This window comes from Orycteropus afer, unplaced genomic scaffold, assembly GCF_000298275.1.
Source record: "Orycteropus afer afer isolate SDZICR_OR568_19922 unplaced genomic scaffold, OryAfe1.0 scaffold00268, whole genome shotgun sequence".
NCBI classification, from domain to species: domain Eukaryota; kingdom Metazoa; phylum Chordata; class Mammalia; order Tubulidentata; family Orycteropodidae; genus Orycteropus; species Orycteropus afer.
Window position 1 is genome coordinate 2,938,637 of NW_006921855.1, and position 21,719 is coordinate 2,960,355.

The 21,719-nt window shown below is 35.3% G+C and overlaps 1 protein-coding gene across 1 annotated transcript in view; it reads right to left on the minus strand.

The window, feature by feature from the left end:
* Positions 1-21,719, minus strand: part of FBXO8 (F-box protein 8) — a 66,733-nt gene that overhangs the window by 43,132 nt on the left and 1,882 nt on the right. The window contains 2 exon segments of the mRNA XM_007950355.2: positions 18,213-18,316; positions 19,747-19,873. Of these exon segments, the coding sequence (XP_007948546.2) occupies positions 18,213-18,316; positions 19,747-19,873 (231 nt within the window).

The following is a 21,719-nucleotide window of genomic DNA, read 5'->3' on the forward strand; positions in this document are numbered from 1 at the left end:
GGGCAGTGTTTCGTTCTGCTGTGCATGGGGTCGCTATGAGTCGGAAACGACTCGACGGCACTTAACAACAACATAAGGATTTTTAAGGAGCTCCGGTGGCGTAGTGCCTAAGGCATTTGACTGCTAACCAAAAGTCTGAGAGTTCAAATCCGTCAGCCACTCTGTGGAAGGATGACCCGGCAATTTACTTCCATTAAGATTTACCACCTCGGCTGAGTCAGAATCAACTCGATGGCACTGAGTTTGGTTTGGTTTTACAAGTATTTTTGTCTTTTAATAAAGCTTTGAAAGGAAACAGAAAGGTCTCTAGATCACAAAGCATATTAGTATTAGGCAGGATTAGAACTCTCAGCAGTGTGCTCTCAGCAGCATGTATGTGTATGTCTATGTGCATGTCTCTGTGCGTGTGTGGTATCTCACAGGCAAAAGAAATCACGAACATTAATATTAGTCTATATAATTTCCCAGAAAAAGGAGTGCTGCATCTTACTAGGGTTTACATAGTTCACTATGATGTGTGCCAGCGGAGACAATTTTCAACTTATAATGATACCATGTGACAGAGCAGAACTGCCACAAAGTTTTTTTTTTTTTTTTTTTTTTGTAAAGAAAATCAAAGACATGTAGAAACAGGTAGTCCATTATTCTGTGGAGCTTGTGGGTGGGTTCAAACTGCCAAGGTTTTGATTGGCAGCCGAGCACTTAATCGCTGCGCCACCAGGGATCCCTAATAATTCATTATAAATGTGTCCAATTTCGGATGTCAAATTGTATGAGGCATATTCACAAAGTAGAACTTTGGCATCTAAAAGGATGTGTCACAAGAAAAAAAGAATAGACTTATGTAATTCAAGTGAAGATTTCAAAGTCATTTTGGGGTCACAGACACCTTTCAGTATGATCAAAGTTACAGAACTTCTTCCTAGAATAATGTACACATACCTTAAAAATATATAAATTAATTGGTTAAAGCCTATTCAAGAACTACGCTATTCTAGATGAGTGTAGGCGTGTCAATGCCACATAAGGAAGGGCGTACTTGAAACTATAACTACAGCTGATTGAGGAGTTCAAGGGCTTTTTTTTTTTTTTTAATTTTTCTGGTTACATTTCTGAAACAAGCTTAAGACTTAAGTACTACTTACTTTAATTTGACTGGTTAATCTATATAAATTATAACTCCATTATACAAACTCCACTGCATTCAACTTTTGTTGTTGTTGTTGTTATGTGCCGTCGAGTTCAACTTTTAGAATCATCTAAATTGTTAGAGTCACAGTGTGGCTTCTCAGGGACTATTTTAACATGGAGAAAATTTGAAGAACTTTTTGTCCAACAGTTCTGAGATAAATCATGATGGTATCAGTACTACAATAGAAGACGCTACTTCATAGCATAAAGGTGAGCTCCTGTCAGCTAAAAGGAAATTAGTAGCCAACATTGATTTTACTAATTTTATTTTTTAAAGTTTTAGAAGATACCATTGGGGTAAATTTATATTACATAATAGACTGTTTACAGATATTATTGCTATTGTTGTTAGTTGCCGTTGAGTCAGCCTTCGCCTCATGGTTACCCCATGTGTTACAGAGTAGAAGCACTCCATAGAGTTTTCTTGGCTGTAATCTTTATGGAAGAAGACTGCCAGGCCTATCGACTATGGAGCTGCTGGGTGGGTCTGAACTACCAGGATCTGGATTAGCAGTCGATTGCAAACTGTTTGCACCACTCAGGCTCCTGTTCATAGGTATTAAGCTTTATGTATCTTTGGAAAATTATAAGTTGGTAAATAATGTGTAAAGATGCTACAAATCTTAAATTTCTTAGTAATTTGATATTTTGAAAGTGTACCCAATGAATTTAAAGTTTAGGTATAAAGATGAACAACCAAAGACTAGTTTATAAAATAGATTATACACACAGATCAGTTAGAAAAGCTTTTCTAAAATTGAATCAAAACAAATGTGTTAAAAATGTCTACACCTTCATTTAAAAAGTTATTAAGGACAAAATGCTATATACAAAGTACTCAGTGAGAGACACTGAAAAGTATAAAACAGAATTTTGCCCAAAGGAAATCTATAGTCTATTTGCTATCTGGGGAGATTAGATGGGTGTGCAAAAAACACATACACAATAAACCAATAACACAATGAAGTCTATGAAAAATAAGTGTTTAAAGTAGTTCAATGAAAGAAAAAAAATCACTATGGGACAGGACATTGGAGTTTTCTTGGAAGAGATTAGACCTGAATATTTTGAAGGAATGGTAGAGGTTTAGCTAGCTCATAATATTGGTGAAGAGTATTTCAGTCAATATTGCAATATATAAGCAATAACCACTGCAAGACAAAAACTCAGGCTATTTTTTTAGAAGCTTTTTAACATGATAAAGCAATGCCTGCAACATGAATTTGACAGTGATGTGAGGAGAAAAAATGGAAGGAAAATTAGACTGAAGGCTACTATAACAGTTCAGGCATGAACATGTGGAAAAGCAGTAAAAATGAAAAAGAGAAAAATATATCCTAAAAACGTATGTGTGCATGTGCACGCATGCATGCACACACACACACACACACACAAACCCAACCAACTAACCAATCAACAACAACAAAACCCTATATGCTACATATATGAAAATAAGAAGTGAAAACATTTGATAAACGCATTGCTGATCAGGCCAAGGGAAAATGAAAAATGGAAAAAAAAGATAACTGATGTTTCTGGCTTAGGCGAAGAAGAAAATGATAGAAAGAAAAAAAATGGACTGATAGGGAAAAAGGCTGAAAAAGACAGATATGTTGGTTTGAAGGAAGTGGTGATGAATTTGGTCTTGTAAATGTTGAATTTCAGGTGATAGATAAAACTAGAAAAGCATGGCAGGTAGCTGGCAATGAAATGTTGTTGTTGTTATGTACTGTGGAGTCAGACCTGATTCATAGTGACCCCTCCTTGGGTTGCTGAGGCAGTATCACTATGGAAGTAGGTTGCCCAACCTTCCTTCCAAAGAGTGGCTGGTGGGTTTGAACCGCCAGCCTTCTGGTTAGCAGTCAAGTGCTTTAGGCACTACACTACCAGAGCTCCTAAGATTAGAGGTCTTGAGAATAAGAATCAGTTAAGGGAGCAGGTAACAGAGAGGATAAGGATAGAATAATGTTTCAGGGGCCAAGAGCCTTTGAAATTTATAGAGTGTATGTATTAATGCAATTACATAGTATAGCTGAAAGAGCTTATTTTTTAGAAGAGAGACAAATCATGCCTCTGCCACTTAATAGCTATGTGAATATAAATAATTTACTTAACCTTTCTGAGCCTTAGTTTCCCACTCAGTAAAAACAGCAGATGGCTATTTTGAGGATATAAAAACGTCTAGCACAGTGGGGCAAACAGCTTGCCCTCAACTGCTAACCTAAAGGGCCACACAAAAAAAATCCTAAAAAAATCCTATGAAGCAGTTCCACTCTGTAACATGTGGGATTGCCATGACTTGGAACTAACTTGACAATAAAGTTTTTTTAAAAAATTTAGTGTATAGCATGGTTACTTTCATTTTTATTTTGTTGTTGTGTTGTTATTTTAAGCCGTCGAATAGGACCCGACTCATAGTGACCCCTCCTTGGGTTTCTGAGGCAGTATCACTACAGAAGTAAATTGCCCCATCTTCCTTCCGAGGAGTGGCTGGTGGGTTTGAACTGCCAACCTTCTGGTTAGCAGTCCAGTGCCTTAGGCACTACGCTACCAGAGCTCCCCGCTGCCCCCCCCTTTTTTTTTGAGAGCTCAAGAAAAACAAAACCAAAAAACCAAACAAACAAAAATGTGATTGCTGGGTCAGTCCCAACTCATAGCAACCCTATAGCAATCAAAACCAAACCCACTGCCATTGAGTAAATGCCAACTCAAAGCAACTCCCACTGGGTTTCTGAGGCAGTAAATCTTTAGGAAGTTGATTGTCCTGCTTTCCTTCCAAGGAGTAACGGGTGGGTTTGAACCGCCAGCCTTCTGGTTAACAGTCAGATGCCTTAGGCACTATGTCACCAGAGCTTCTTATAGCAACCCTATAGGACAGAGAATTGCCCCATAGGGTTGTCAAGTCTATAAGAAGACTAAAATGGTAAAAGACGCCACTGGATTTAGTGATTGGTAGAAAAATAGTGACTTTCAAGAGATCTGTTTCCAGAGTAGTGGGAGGTTTAATTCCAAGTACAGAAAATGAACGAATAAGCTCAAGATAAGGGGACTGTATATGGTAAAAGGCAGGAAAAAAAAAGAGGCAAAAATAAAGGGTAAAAGACGATTTTTAAGAAAAAAAGATCATTTAGACCTATGAATGTCAGAAGACAAAGGAGAAAAGTCACTGGAGAGAGAAAATGATTAAAAAAGAAGGAGAAAGGAAAAAACTGAAGCAGCAAGGCAAAGAAAAAGGAATAGGGTTGAAATTACAGGTGGCATTCACAGTACTTTCTAAACCTAAAATAAAATTCATTGCTATTGAGTCAATTTTGACTTATAGTGACTGTAGAGAAAAGAGCAGAACTGCTCCATAGAATTTATAAGGCTATAATCTTTATAGAAGCTCTGGTAGCATAGTGCCTAAGGCACTTGACTGCTAACCAGAAGGCTAGTGGTTCAAACTCACCAGCCACTCCTCAGAAGGAAGGTTGGGCAATCTACTTCCTCAGAAACCCAAGGAGGGGTTGCTGTGAGTCGGGTCTGACTCGACAGCACACAACAACAATAATAATCTTTATGGAAGTAGGCTGCCACATCATTCTTCCACGAAATAGCTGGTGGTTTGAACTGCCAACCTTTGGGTTGGCAGCTGAGCTGCTTAATCACTGTGCCACCAGGGATCCTTTGTCTAAGCCTAGAAGATAAGATGGGAGCTCTGGTAGCGTAGTGGCTAAGACACTTGCCTGCTAACCAGACGGCTGGCGGTTCAAACCCACCAGCCACTCCTCGGAAGGAAGGTCGGGCAATCCTACTTCTGTAGTGATACTGCCTCGGAAACCCAAGGAGGGGTTGCTATGAGTCGGGTTTGACTCGACGGCACATAACAACAACAACAACAACAAAGAGGATAAGAAAGAGGTACAGATTTAAAGGTAGTTAAATCAAGAAATTGAGAAAATCAGAAAACATGGCACATGTTGTTCTCCTTCTTAGGAAGGAGGAACCATCTGGGTGGAGATAGAGCTGATTTGTATCCTAATAACAACAACCATTGTCATGGAGTAGGATCCGACTCATAGCAAGCCCTCCTTGGATTTCGGAGGTGGTATCACTATGGAAGTAGATTGCCCAACCTTCCTTCTGGGGACTGGCGGGTGGATTTGAACCGCCAGCCTTGAAAGTTCTATTCCCAGGTTACAACTGGAAATCCACCAGGAGGAAAAAAAAAAAGTGTCAAGCTGCAGTGAGGAACCAAATGAAATTGATGTGAATTCATCCCATCTCCTGTTAAAATTTTAATAGAACAGCTGTTTTCAGTGATTTGAGGAAAAAAAGTGAAGAGAATTTGTAAAGCAGCTTCCATAGGATATTTCACTAAGATTTGTTATGTAAATGTAGTACCGAATCAAGTTGAAGGGATAAGCTCTTTTGACCATTTGTTTAGATGGCAAACAGAAATACTTCAACAGAACATAAACATACCTGTGGTTATAATCCCTTTTGAGAATGGTTTTTTTGTTATGTTAATGAGAGAGTATTAGTGTAAGATGACTCTTGAGTCAATTTCTTTTGAGATATAGAAGGAGAAGACAAAGAGAGCAGAGATGGGGCAAAAAACCCACTACCAATGAGTGGATTCCGACTCTGTGAGCAGAACTGCTCTATAGGGCTCCCAAAGCTGTAAATCTTTATGGAAGCCGATTGCCACATCTTTCTCCCATGAAGTAGCTGGTGGTGTTCCAACTGTCCTCCTTTTGGTTAGCAGTTGAATGTGTTAACCATTACACCACTAAACCAAAAAACTCACTGCTGTGGAGTCGATTCCAACTCATAGCAACCACTCCTTGGGTTTCTGAGGCAGTATCTCTACAGAAGTAGATTGTCCAGTCTTCCTTCAGAGACTACTAGGGTTCTTTAATCACCTAGATAATGTACTTCTTGTTCTCATCTCTGTAATAACGTCTTTTTTCACATAATAACTCATATATTATATCTACTCTGTTTCTTTTTTCCTATTACATAAATACTTGTATTCTCTCTTTTAAATGGTTTTATTTTTAAATCAAATCATTATTACCCATAGTAAACTAGCTCCAAAAGCAAAATCTACAAAATATGTTCAGAATCTGAACAATTATATTTGAGAGTAGAGTCAATGCCAGAAAACTAGCATGCAAAGCCAAATGAAAAAGTAGTGACAACTATTACTGAAAGTACTATTAGTATAGTCAGAAACCTGGCAGAAACATTGTGCAACAGTTGGTATGCAGTAAAAGAAATCCTAATGAAACAAAATCGTGACATCTTAGACTGTACCCTTAATTTGTTTTCCTAAGGAAGAGCTTTAGTAAAGAAATTTAGAAAATATTCTAATTTAGCAAGTTTTGTTCAAACGTGCCTTTGTATACAATGCAAAATGCAGTACCATGGCTACTAATAGAACTTGTCCATAAAGCATTATAAAATAGAAAAAGTGGAGGCTGTATTTAATTATTTTAAAGGGCCATTTTGAAGACTTTAAAAAGAATAATCCTTACATTTTAGCAATAAAAATTGTTCAATAAAATTTAGTAATAAAATACTTCAATTCCAATTTTTAATTTTTCTTTCAATAGAACTGATACACTCATTTTCAAGTATATATTTTCAACTCCTGTGAAATAAATAACTGAATTATAAATGGAAATGTAACACTTTCTCACTAAAGCAAATATGAGGCGATACAAATACATACTATGAAAATTTTACTTTCTGATAATAAGAAATAATTAGCATACCAAAGCAGCCCTATACAGGTCAAATGGGAGCATTCCCACTGTCTTGTTTGAAGATAACAGCAGCAATGCTTAAGATGACTGCTTTGGTACTGTTTATTACTTTTTTCTACAGTGCTTTCAAAATTGCTAAGAAAAATGTAGTATCTACCAATTTTTGTTCACCCTAGTAGTCCTCACTCTGTTTATTTACTGAGAAAACGTGTCCTCTGTAATTAAAGAAAAACAAACACACTGAGCTTAAAACAGGGAGAGTAAGTCATATGGGGTTATTTATTCTGAAAATAAATTGACAACTTGCTTTTTAGCTGAAGTGAAGTAAATCCAGCTGATTAGTGGTCAAAATTTAAGAATAAGTATCCATGTTTTCATCTTGTCATTTAATTTCATTCTACCCACTAAGTTCTCTCCTTTCTGAGTTCTGGTGGCATAGTGCCTAAGGCATTTGAAGGCTAAGCAGATGGCTGGCGGTTCGAACCCATCAGCCACTCTTCGGAAGGAAGATTGGGAAATCTATTTCCATAGACATACTGCCTCAGAAACCCAAGGAGGGGCCGCTATGAATCGGAAATGACTTGATGGCAGTGAGTAGTTTTTTTTTAAAAATGTATAACACTGACTTTCAGTACATATTTCAGAAATGTCACACACAGGTTTTATTCATGGTAATTTCAACTACTATACATATTATAATGATTTTTCCTATCTAGTCACTAAATTCAATGACAAAAGTAAAACTTACGTTCAGTTTTCAAGGTTGTCTTACGTTGAAAGATTACTTACACAAGTAATAAGTAATGCATCCCCTTACTAAGGTACTCATGACTGTCCTGTTCACCAAAAGGCTCAGAGTTACTTACAGTAAGAGGAAAGGCAGTAATGAAAAGAGAGAAAGAAATGAAGGTAATTTTGATGTCAGTTTGAAATCTGAATTGCAGATTTCAATCTTCCTTCCCTAGGAAGAACAGAAAGCACATACTGTCTATACCCATGTGGGAGAAGTGACAGTGTGAAGAGATGACAGAGTGAGAAAATTCTGTAGCCAACTCCCTGTGATACATACAGTCAATGACATAAATGTTCAGAACATCACATTTTATATGGCGAATAATGGAAGAGTCATACTGTTCAGTTTTGAGGATGAGATTTGGAATGAAATCAGTTTTTTTTGGGCCTTATTTCAATTGGCAAGAATTTCACCTTCCAAGAAAAATTTATGGAGGCTCTTTAGTATATGAAAGTTCAGGATACTGAGGAATTGCTAAGGACAGTTGCACACACACCTTATTTTTAGCTAACCAGCTGCTGTGAATCAATCCCAACTAATGGTGACCTACATATGTCAGAGTAGAAATGTGCTCTGTAGAATTTTCAGTGGCTGATTTTTCTGAAGATCACCAGGCCTTTCTTCCAAGTTGTCTCTGGGTTGGCTTGAACTGCCATCCTATCAGTAAGTGGCCAAGTACTGCACCACCCAACCAAACCAAACCAAACTCACTGCTGTCGAGTCGGGTCTGACTAATAGTGACCCCTCCTTGGGTTTCTGAGGTGCTATCTCTACAGAAGTAAATTGTCCAATCTTCCTTGGGAGGAGTGGCTAGTGGGTTTGAACTGCCAATCTTCTGGTTAGCAGTCAGATGCCTTAAGCACTATGCCACCAGAGCTCCCTGCACCACCCAGGGATCTCATTCAATGACATCAGACTAAATTACATGAACCTCATTATTTAAGATTTAAAATAAATGACAATTAAAAGCCTCTATTAGTTAGATTTAAGGAACTCTGTTGGCATAGTGCCTAAGGGATCTATCTGACTGCTAACCGGAACGTTAGTGGTTCAAACCCACCAGCCACTCCTCAGAAGGAAGACTAGGCAATCCACTTCCGTAAAGATTTAGAGCCTTGGAAACCCAAGGGAAGTTCCTGTAAGTCAGAATTGACTCGATGGCTTGTTGTTGTTATTTGCCATCGAGTTGGCCTGACTCATAGCGACCCCTCCTTGGGTTTCCAGGCAGTATCACTACGGAAGTAGGAATGCCCAACCTTCCTTCCGAGAAGTGGCTGGTGGGTTTGAACCGCCAGCCTTCTGGTTAGCAGTCAAGTGCCTTAGGCACTATGCTACCAGAGCTCCTGACTCGATGGCAGTGAGTCTTTTTTTTTTTTATTATTATTAGTTAGATTTACAGCTCCAAACAGTAAATAAGACATGTGACTGAGATGGTTCAATAAGATGATATATATGAAAGCATTTTCTAAATGATAAATTGCTACTAACAAGTTAGTTACAAACATCATTATTGTAATTATTACTGACACAAGTTGGTAGCTGAAGCAAACTTTCTGGAAAAACCCTTTTTATCTCTAACCAGTCTCTAAATTGGAAAAAATTCTAATCATATGTGGAGATAAAACTCTATTAGGTTAAGGAATGACTAACAACAATTCAAATTAATGAGAAAATGACACATTTGATTATCGATGTTTGCTTATTTAGAATTCTTGCTCTATAAAAATCACAAATACTGCATTTATAACTTGCATATATACAGCTATTTAAATGGTAAAATTATAATTTTATCACTTATTTTTATAAGTAAAAATTATAATTTTATCACCTAGATTCTAAGATGTACATTTACAAATATGTTTTAACAATTCTGAAACAAATAACTTTTTAAAACATTTAATAGCAGACAAGCAGGGAAATGTGTTGGGATCAGCACATATACATACTTAGTTATTCAAGTAATGAAAGTATTGATTCATTCTACCACCATTTCAATAGTACCAAGGTGTGGTGGTTAAGTCTGTGTGTCAACTTGGCTGGGCCTGGTTGAGTGACTGGGCAGCTGGATGTAGTTATTCACCATGGTAAGATTGGTAATTAACTCCATGGTGGAATCTATTGGAGCAGCTGAGTAGCTGCTTTGGGTATGTAGTCTGCTTCCTGTATATAAGCAGCAGCTTTGGGTATGGTCTCTAGTTTATGGCACACTTGGACCCTGCATGTAGCCGTGTCATTGTTCAGCAGCCTGCCATGCTCTGCTGACCTTGGGACTTAAAATGGACTTGAATTAATGGCCTGCGGTGTGGTTTGGTAACATTGGGACTGTGCCATTTTATTTGTCGACCTTGGGCTTGTTAGCCTCAGCAGCCAGTAGCTTCCTGAGTGAAGAGATGCCTCTAGCTTCAGTGGGCTGGGAGCAACAGGCAGAGCTGATGCCCAAGGTCAAGGGGCTTTCACACAGCTCCTAGAGCCTGGCACTTTGAACTTGGACTTAAAGCCTCCAAACTGTAAGAGAATAAATTCCTGTTTGTTAAGGCCATCCCATTTGTGGAATATTCTTGTCAGAACAGCACTTGGTAACAGAACACAAGGTTATTAAATAGTACTGTTATTTAAATAGGAGCTCTGGTGGCATAGTACCTAAGGCATTTGACTGTTAACCAGAAGGCTGGCAGTTCAAACCTACCAGCCACTCCTTGGAAGGAAGATGGGGCAATCTACTTCCATGGAGATACTGCCTCGGAAACCCAAAGAGGGGTCACTATGAGTAGAATTGACTTGATGGTAGTAAGTGTGTGTGTGTGTGTGTGTGTATTATTTAAATAGCACCAAGGTATATATTTTAATCTGAAAATAAAATTTTGGACCACTAGTTATTATTCGGAGTCCCTGGGTGGTGCAAATGGTTAAACACTCCACTACTAATGAAATCATTGGCATTTTGAATCTAAGGCACCTCAGAAGACAGACTGATGATATGCTTCAAAGGTCACAGCCTTGAAAATCTGTGGAACAGTTCTGTTCTGCACACATGCAGTCACTATGAGTTGGAAATGACTTGATGACAACCAAAAACCATAATAGTTATTGCTTAAAATGTCTTCAAAAAGTTTAAACTAAGTAGTACCATTGGAACAAAAAGTTACTGTACACATAAAAGATTGTTCATTACATGCCAGGATAATAAAGCAATTAAAGGCAAAGAGTATCACCAAAGGTAGAAGACACTGGTGTGATTGATATACTTTATGAGGGACCAATGCTCAAGTGCCAAATAGCTATCTACTAAAATCTAAAAGTTCCAGGACAGGAAGAACCACAGGATCTAGAGCAGCTCCTACCCTAGGTGTTGGTAGCATGAGTTGTCGTAGTTGTACATGTAGTACAAATATATAGCTAAATTTTGTCGAGCACTTAGAGGCACTAAGTGTTTAACATACGTTACTTCATTTAATCTTCCTAGCACCATCATTATACAGGTACTATGACTATCTCCATTTTATAGATGGGGAAACACAGAGGGTTAAATAATTTGCCCAATATCAGAGTTATGTGACTTTGGTCATATAACTAGCAAGTGGTAGAGATACGTAATGAATATCTGAATTTATTTTTATAAAGCTTAAGGATAAAATAATTTAAATAAGGGACAAAATAATTTAAAAACTATGAGTTGAACCAAATAAGAAGTACAAATAAAACCTCAGTACACTTTGAAATGCCTCAAGTTATAAACTCTCAAAGGCTTGAGCATATAAATTATGAAAAGCAGCATGTCACTGGATGCTATATTTAACCAATAATGGCCAAAAATGTTTCAGAAAAATCTTTAGAATTTTATGATGATAAAAGCATTATCTACAAACTTTATGATATGAAAAAAAGAAAGTGTTATATAATCTTATGGATAAATGTACACTACAATTACTGCCATTGAGTTGAATCCAACTCACAGTGATCCCTCCTTGGGTTTCCGAGGCAGTATCTCTATGCAAGTAGATTGCCCAGTCTTCCTTCTAAGGAGTGGCTAGTGGATTTGGAACCACCAGCCTTTTGGTTAGCAGTCAAATGCCTTAGGCACTATGCCACGTTATTTTTTTTTTAAACTACATTTAACAGAGTGTTTCCCTCATATTCTCATATACATTAAAAGCTACATTTAAACTGATGGATGCCTTACAATCGATTACACCCAAAATGGAAGAAATGTCTTTCAGATTACTGCTAGAGCGCTCATATTTTGTAATGACATCTATTGTGACTTTGGTAGTAGCAACAATTGCTAAGTTCAGGAAAGACAGGTAGGAAAGATAACTACCTTGGACATTAAAGCTGAATAGTTAAATCTACAAAATGGTATCAAGTTTCAATGAAACTCTGGACACATAAGGTAAAGAAGAACATTTTGGAGGTATCATAGTGGTTAGGCAGATTATGATAAGGAAATAAAAAGCAAACAGATTTTCCTTTGAAATTAAACACAATACAAGATTGCAAAGATTCTAGGTATATTTTTCTAAATAAAACCAAACCAAACTCACAGCTGTCAAGTCAATTTGACTCATAGCGACCAAGGGGTTTCTGAGGCAATATCTCTACGGAAGTAGATTGCCCAATCTTCCTTCCGAGGAGGGGCTGGTTGGTTTGAACTGCCAGCCTTCTGGTTAGCAGTCAAACCCTTAGGCACTATGCCACCAGAGGTCCCATTTTTCTAAATAGGTAACAAAAATAAAATTAAAAAGAAGAAAAATCTTGCTCATTTTAGCATTTCACTTAGTTTTTTAAAATTTGGAATTGGTAGTATAGGTAGTGTGGGGTGGAAAAGGTGCTGAAATACTCTAACTTTATTCTTTCCTCTAGTTTAAAATGCTAAATCAATACATCACCAATTAATTTTAGTTTATTCTTACCTAAAAGTGATAACAAATTAGTATCTTGATAGATGAGATAAAAATCACTATATCCCATAGTATATTCCACCACTCATCTGTTAGTTTACTGTAATGTGGTAGCCTGCATGTTGCTGTGATTCTGGAAGCTATACCACCAATATTTCAAATATAAGCAGTGTTACCCACGGTGGACAAATGTCAATGGAGCTTCCAGACTAAGGCTAGGAAGAAAGGCTTTGGTGATCTACTTCCTAAATTAACCAATGAAAACCTTATGGATCACTACAGAACACCGTCTGACTCTCTTGCATTGGACACATTATCAAGAGAGACAAATTGCTGGAGGAGGACATCATGTCTGGTGAAGTAGAGGGCTAGTGAGGGTGAGGGAGACCCATAGTGAGATGGATTGGCACAAGAGCTGCAATGATGAACTCAAACATGCTGACCATGAGGATGGTACAGGACTGGGTAACATTATGTTCTATTGTATGTAAGTCACCATGAGTTAGAGTTCACTCAATGGCAGTCATTTATCAAATTATAGCATATGAAAGAAAATAGGAGTAAAATGCATCAGGTGATTTAACTGATGAATAAAATAAGGAATAATTTAGACTTGAATCTTTTTAATAGATTCAGGCTAGAAGAGGTCTCAGGAAATTTGCTTCTCCTTGAAGCTTCTAAAAGCCTCACCCTGAGTTAAACCACCTTCTGTGGACTGATTCTTAACCAGATGCTAGAATGACTCTTGAAAACAATGATGGTCAGAATGTAGCATGGTTAGATCAGGTATGAAATGAAGTTGACTTAGGATAAAGTTGCCTTCTTAAACCACGAAATCTACATATAATGGATCATATTAAAAAAAATATATATATATATATAACCACACACACATACCAAATTGCACTCAAGAAAAGTGAATGGTGAATGGCTTCCTGGTTAGTATGCTTGATGAAGAAAAGGGGATTTTGCCAATGAACTTGAGTAGTCCAGATCCTTTGGAAAACAATCTTTATAAAGAGGAAAGTTATTTAAGCTACATTACATGAAGGACTACTCTCATTTTGAACTACCTCTTTTTGCTCTGATTACATTCTCATCAGTAAATGTGGGAACAAAGTGAATTGATCTGTTAAAGAGAAGTGGCAACATTTATTTTTATAAAAAGTAGCTGTGTTCAGGATTATATGTCAAACTCCTATGAGTTTGGGTGATAGCCATAAAAAAAAATAATAATAAGCATACTATCAGGATGAGTAAAGAACGTTTGCCTTGAGCATTATGTTCTTTTAAGAACCATCAATGTGGGATCAAACTGACAATAGAAACTCCAAAGACTGGATCGAAACCTTAGGAAGTATTCAGTTTATGTTAATGGGAGAAGAATAACTCAGAAAAGGATGGTGGAAATGGTTGCACAATTCGAAGAATGAAAGCAATGTTACTGAACAGTACATGTACAAACTTCAACTGGTGTATGCTTTACTGTATATAGTCTATGGAAGCCATGGAAGCAAAGAAGACTAGAATTAACACGACTAACTAACTAGAATTAACTAATCTACATTCAACTCTTGGGCTGGAGATTGAGCCAGCCTCTCAGATGGTTGTAGAAGTCAAAGTAATGGGATCCAAGCCCTGCCCATATGATGCTACTGTGATCTTTTTATTACTCTTATAATATAGGACATGGTGGTATTAGAAGGAACTCTAAGACATCTCTTAAGTTTCACCTGTATCCTCCTTTTTTCTCAATGGTGTAGTAATAACTATTCTTCTCTTCTAATTAGGTTTAATCACTCCAATGACAACATAACTACCTCCTATCATAGTTTTTGTTGTGTTTTGTTTTTCAGTCTGTTGGCTTAGGGGAAAGACAACCTACAAGGGCAAGAAGGTAGTCTCAGCTTTCATTCTGTTACATGGGGGTTGCTAAAAGTCAGAACTGACTCAAAGGAACCCAACAACAAGAAGAAGAGGAGTGGATCAGCATAGTGAAGGGCAGTGAGGACCCAACTATTTCTAGATTTTAGTTTACACATGAGCCAATAAGTTAGGAATTTGAGTTCATCTTTCTCTTTCCTTATCTTATCAAGCATGCCTATCTTACTGTCAGGCTAGTTCATATTCTTATCCATTACCCTGTAATGTTAAGTTTACTCTGGAGAAACTGATGCACTTTCATTAGAAAGATAAAGTCAAATTATTATGCCTATAGAACTAAAGTTAAAACCTCAAAAGGTAAAACCAGAAGCAGCTTAGTGGCCTGCCAGCCTTCAGTAGTATTATTTCTGTATTTCAGCAGATAGCTAAAATGTAATAGAGTTGGTGTAGAGAAGCAGACATGAAGAAAATGGTCTGTTAGTTTAGCAAATTATTTGGCATGGATACTTCTATCAGTTTGAATTCAATATTGTTCTCAGGTTAGTTGTCTTACCCTTTTTTTCCAAAGTGACCATGCATATTAGATGACAATCAACATACAGAACATGGAAAAACCTCCCAGTCTATTAAGAGTGAACTTTTAGTGTTTTTGTAATAAATACTACCAAACCAAAGGAAACAAAAATATAACTGCAAATCCATAGACTTTTAATAAAAGAGAAGACTAGACTATATGTAAAATAAACTTCAGGTAACTATTAGTGAACAACTTTTCAATCTCGGTGTTTATTCTTTAAGAATACAAATTTATTTATACAGAGTATAATTACAAATAATCTATATTAGGATCTCTCAACAGTGTGTACCTTGGAATATTCCTTTACCAAAAAATAAAAAAAGTAAAAACAAAAACATCATGGTTTAAAAAAAACTTGGAATATAATGAATACAACTTCCCTCTTGTAAATACTCACAAAAGGAATATTTGAAAAGTTGTGCTGTAAATAAGCCAATTAATCTTAACCTATCATTACCCAAATTTTTAAAACTTGGGAACCCTTTTAACAATGTACATTATCCTGTGAAATAATTAGTCTAAAGAATATTTCTCATAATAGATTGTATCCAAGATAAACTTAGTAAAATGCATAAAATTGTATCCATATCTTTCTGTATGAACACAGGAAAAATGTGATTGTACAGTTACAAAAAAAACCTTACTTTATCTAACCTCAATGAGGCTATTACATAAAATGACAACAACAATACACATACACAAAACCTCCTTTTCAAAACGTATTTTATACAAACAAAAGTAATCCTGTAACATATTAATGTTAAACCATGTCCACTACCAATTTTTCAGAATCTCATTTTAAAATGACTATAAATAAAATGTTTTACATACTAAATGGAGTACAAGGAATATAGCTTACAGGTTGGTAAGTAAAATTACTGTAGCATAGTACTGCTAATGGAATAAAAATGATACACACAACTTGTACATGCAGGAAAAATACAGGCTAATATAAACTGATGGTTTTCAGCATATTCCTTTATTAGAATGTGGTCATCTGCCACAAAGTACACAAGCTCATGCATAAGGTCAAGACGTTACATACAGCTGAGATCACAATGTCATGCATGTAACAAGAGCGTGCTAAATAATCATACCACAAACTGTGCAGATGTTCTCCCCCACCCCATGAGCCACTGCCAGCAGTTGCTGTGGAGTTTGGTTACCCATATCCATGACATGAACGGTGTCCTTTGAAGAATCTTGTTCCCTGTGGCTGTAAGTATTCTTATTTTTATAATATTTTAATGATGCTTGCTATCAAAATGTTAAGTACAGAACTAGAAATTATGAAAAATACTTTTTACAATATTGAACAATAGTATACATCTTATCTCAGGCAATTGTAATAAACACCAGTTACATTTACACATATCATTAAAACTAATTTACTTCTTTGACTTAAACGAATCTAAAATAATACATCTGATGACGGTGCTCCAGTGAGGGGAAATATATCAATCTCCAAAAAGTATTCCATGATTTCTACTACTCAAATATTTGGCAAGAGCCACGCTACTGGCCTGGCTAAAGTATGACTCATACAGACAAGTTCTTTATAATAACATCTATTAGAATAACTATTTTTCCCCTCCCCCCATTAGAATAACTTTTACTTACATGATTTCAATTTTGAAGACTTGGCTTGGTTAACAGCTAACCAAATTGACATTCATTATTTATATTAATCAATGAATGAAAGTAAGGAATTTAGTCAATTAAAATTATTCCCGTCATTTCTCTGCACCTATCAAGTTTATTTCAATGTCTTTCTTTGCCTATTTATAGCCTAATTGCATTCTGACAAAGAATTTAATTTTGGTATTAGGTGACACCTGCTAATTACTGGTGCTCATAAAAGTACAGATTCAGAATTCTGAAGTTTATGACACTTTGAGTGGTTCAGCTCTAGGCCTCTCAGCCCCATACCATTTCAGATTGGTGTATTCAATACTTCTAGAATGCCTCAGGATAGTTTTAAATCAATCCAAGAAGTAAAGAAAAAGAAAATACAGCCAACTCTCAGTGATAATGGAAGGTAGGATGGATAAGTAAAATCTGGAGTTTGGAAAATCTTATTTTTGACTTAACAACTTCAATCCTGTGTCTTAGCAAACACTGACTTAAATACAAAAAAAAAAAAAAAAAGAAAAAAAGAAAATTTACCAGACAAAAAATGGACTTAAATTTACCTCTGTTCTCTGTTTTCTTCCAAATACTCTAGGGAAAAAAAAAGAAAAAAAAAAAAACAAACCACTTCCATTGAGTTGATTCCAACTCATAGCAACCCAACAGGACAGAGTAGAACTTCTCCATAGGGTTTCCAAGGCTGTAAATCTTTAAGAAAGCAGACTGCCCCAAATTTCTCCCACAGAGTGGCTGGTGGGTTCAAACCATCTACCTTTTGGTTTGCAGCCAAATGCTTTAACCACTGAACCACCAGAGCTCCTTCAATGCTCCTTTAAATATGCTAGAGGAGGTACTATCAAGAACTTTAGAGTCTAATATGTGTAGCCACAAAGATGGAAACATATTTTTATATCTAACTTTTCCAGTTCAGATATTTAAAACTATTCATTCATATAATATTCTAGTATATGAGCTATAATATACATATTCACCTTTGCATAAAAAAGATGGCTTTATAATTTGTTTAAAAAATTGGTATCCTTTAGTGAGGAATGACTACTTACCACAATCAATACCAGCAGTTATATCACAATCTACAACTTTGTAAATCTACAGCTGTTGTAAATACTTACCAAGTTACGTTTTCTAAGAATATAAGATTTCCAAGTGATATGACCCAAGGGCACACAACCACAACAACAACATGAATTGAAGATAGTTTTACTAAACATCAGTATAATTCAGCATGGGAGCTAGTATGCCTGGAAAAAAATAGGCATAATAATACTGGGACTTGTAGCAGCTGCCTTTCCTGATTCTTATATATTTAGAGAAAAACATACTATTCTGCCTCACTTCTTTTCTAGTAACCAATTACTTCAAGAGACTATGGCAAAACATAGATCTTATAAAGCTCCTCAAATAAATTGTTTTAATTAATTAGCAGCAGCTAACATCTAAGTGGATTTTTTAAAATTTTAAAAATTTACCTCTTGCACAATCTCTTGCATGGAGCAAGTATGCCATAGTGCAGGATAAGAAAAGTGACATGCTTACTAGCTATATATTTACAAGATAGAGAATTGGGATTGTACTAAGAACAAAGTAAAAACAAGGGTATTTTATAATAAAAAGTACCAGAAATTTTTTTTTTTTTATAAAGGAACAAGTAATAAAACCTAAACTTAGAATAAATAGTTTGTCTTCTAAGGAAAGATCATGAGATTCTAATATTGGTTTCAAATGTATAATTTGAACTTTAACTTCCTAGAAATCATTCTGTTTTCATTAATAGCATCTATCTTGTATTCATTGAAAGTAAAATCTCTTTAAACAGTGGAAAAAAGGGGGGAAAATATCTGAATTTAAACATGATATCAGGTTTTATAATATATATATATATAATTTATTGCATTTGTAAGCATAAGACAACTGATAATAAGCATGTATATCAGTAAAACTTTGCAAAGATATATTTTATTTATATAAAAGAAAAATTTTAGAAAAGGAATAAATCGTATATAACAAAGAAAAAACAATTTACTTTTTAAAATAGTATGGTATTTGTATTATTACATACATATTTATAAAATGAGTACTTTTGATATTCAAATATTTTACATGGGAGCTATACTATCCTAATCATAACATGGCAAAAGATATTTTTGGAAAATATTTGACTATATTACTTAAGCAGTACTTGTTATCTCTACAACAAACAAAAATAATAGTTTTTGGATATTAAGTAAATTAAAGTAATCGTGAGTTAAATTATTCCATAGGAAAATAATGTATCAAAAAAAGAAGTTCTCTGAGTGTTGTATAATACCCATCAGATTGCAAGAATGAGTCTAGGAGATATTTCAACATTTATGAAAATCTGAAATTTTCCAGATATATTAAAATAAAAATAGTAAGACAAAAATATCAGTGAATGAATTATTTTCATATTTTGATCACTTCTATACAGTAGCTGAAGAAAGAATGAATTAATTAATACAAAATAATTAAACTTTAAAATAGAATTTTGACTGCGTCAACATGGAATTATACTATTAAAGGCATGATTTAAAAACAGTATTTTGATGTCAGAAACTAGAACCATGTCCTCTGTGATTTTCTCTGATAAAGTAACACCATTGCTAAACAGAAACAATAAAACAGAAAGAAAATACTGCAGATAGAATTTAATGAACATAGTCTATGTTCTGATTATCAAAATTTTGTTGCTCTTCAATTATACTGTCCTAATATCTCAATTAGGCCCAGTAGAGGATTGCATATATGTGAGAGAAGGTGCCATACAACATGTGCAAGAAGAAAAACTGGAGCATGGCATGGTAAAATAAAAATGACTATGTCATGTAGCAATAACTTCAAATACTGGGCCTTCTGAGAGACTGAAAAGGTATGTTCAATGACTTATTATTTTATCTGCAATTTAAAAAAAATATACATATTGGAAAAATGCAGCTAGATAGTAATAAAGTTAAACTGTTACAAATATTCAAGTACTGCACTTACCTCATCTGGGTTGGCATTAAAGGTGAGACTGCCTTCATCCAGCTGCATATACAATTTTCTAAAAGAAAATCCTAAAGGTGGGTTCTTATTGTATATTGAACAGTGACCCCAAGTGGATTTGCACAACCTGTAAAAATAATAATAAATGAGACAAGAAAACATTATTGTATTTAATTTCCTAAGTTAAACATTCATACACGTGACAATATAGTAATATGACATGAATATTAGCTCTTATAGCTCTAAGGATTAAAGTGTTTAATTTTTATTATTTGTTTTCTAGAGTATGATAGGTAGACAACTGATATTTAGAAATTTTGATAGCACTTAATAAGACAGTAATAAAGATAACTGATATTCCTGAGTAATATCTGAAGTTAAATATAAACTATTGATGATGATAATAATAATAATAATAGCTGAGTGTTTAATAGATGCCAGGCACTATTTTAAGCATTTTAATTGGATTAACTTGCTTAATTCTTATAATAATTCCATGATGTTGGTGCTACTGAGAAACACAGAGATGTTAAATAAGTTGGTCAAGGTCACACAGTCAATATGTGTACAGACAGAATTTGAACCCAAGCTCTTACTCCAGAGCTTGCAATCTTAGTTAAGATAATAAGCTAAACTTTTATTAATAGACTAAACTAGGCCTATATAGTAAGCTATGTACACTATTGTGAAATACTCTCTAAACTGAATGGGGGAAAAGATTGCTGGCTGGGGAAGTGGAGAGAACTTTCTGTTTTTTTAACAATACACATATTAACAAGCATATTAAGCAGACAAATTATTTTAATGCCACAATTTCAATATATACATCAAAAGCTGTGATGCTAAAAGTGCAGCTGTTTTTTAAGATACTGATTCAAAACACTGATTCTTTCCTATCACACTGATATCTGATATATTATTGTTTAAAAATTCTATAAAATCCAAAATGGTAACAGTTCATAATTCACTACACACTACTATCTGAAGATTGGGACAGCTGTTTCCTGATTTTTTCTGGGGCATTAGTTACTGGTTATTACTTGAAAGGTGAAGTTTTAATCTTACTATATGCCTAGAAATTCTTATATACCTTAGATACTTAAATGCATTCTATAGAGACACATAGAATACTGGAAATACATTTTAATACACTTTTCATGAGTCGTCTCAAATTATTTTTTGTGTGTTTTCAAAAACACCTGCTACTTGTAGAGATAAACATAATCAAATAGTTTTTCTTTCTGCCATTCATTATTAATTTTTGCATCAAAATTCCCTTTCCTCATACCCACCAAGTATAGGAAAATAAGATAAAGTTATTGTCTCAGCCTGTGACATTGAAAATTGTGAGGATAAGTGGGCAAAATACTTAATTCAATATGAGAATATCCTCTTATTGGTAAATTTTGACCTTTGTATTGTTTTTACCAACTAAATGAAATTATTAATTCTAAAACTAAGTATAATAGCTTGCTTGTTGTTGTTGTTGTTTGCCTTAGAGTTGGACCTGACTCATAGTGACCCCTCCTTGGGTTTCCGAGGTGGTATCACTGTGGAAGTCCATTGCCCAACCTTCCTTCCAAGGAGTAGCTGGTGGGATTGAACTGCCACCCTTCTGGTTAGTGGTCAAAGTACCTTAGGCACTACATTACCAGAGCTCCTTAGAAAATTAAATATTTTGGCGATATCTTTTAGTCCCATAATTTTGAGTTTTATTACTGAGCTATCTGAATGCAACACAATCTCCCAACATTAAGTACTCATTACATCCAAAGTTCCAGCCACTCCTCGGAAGGAAGGTTGGGCAACTACTTCCATAGTGATACTGCCTCGGAAACCCAAGGAGGGGTTGCTATGAGTCAGGGCTGACTCAACGGCACATAACAACAACGACAACAATAACCAAAGTTAAAATAAAAATAAGCCAGGCTTTAACTTCAAATACAAACAATTTATCATTAAAAAAAAAAAAA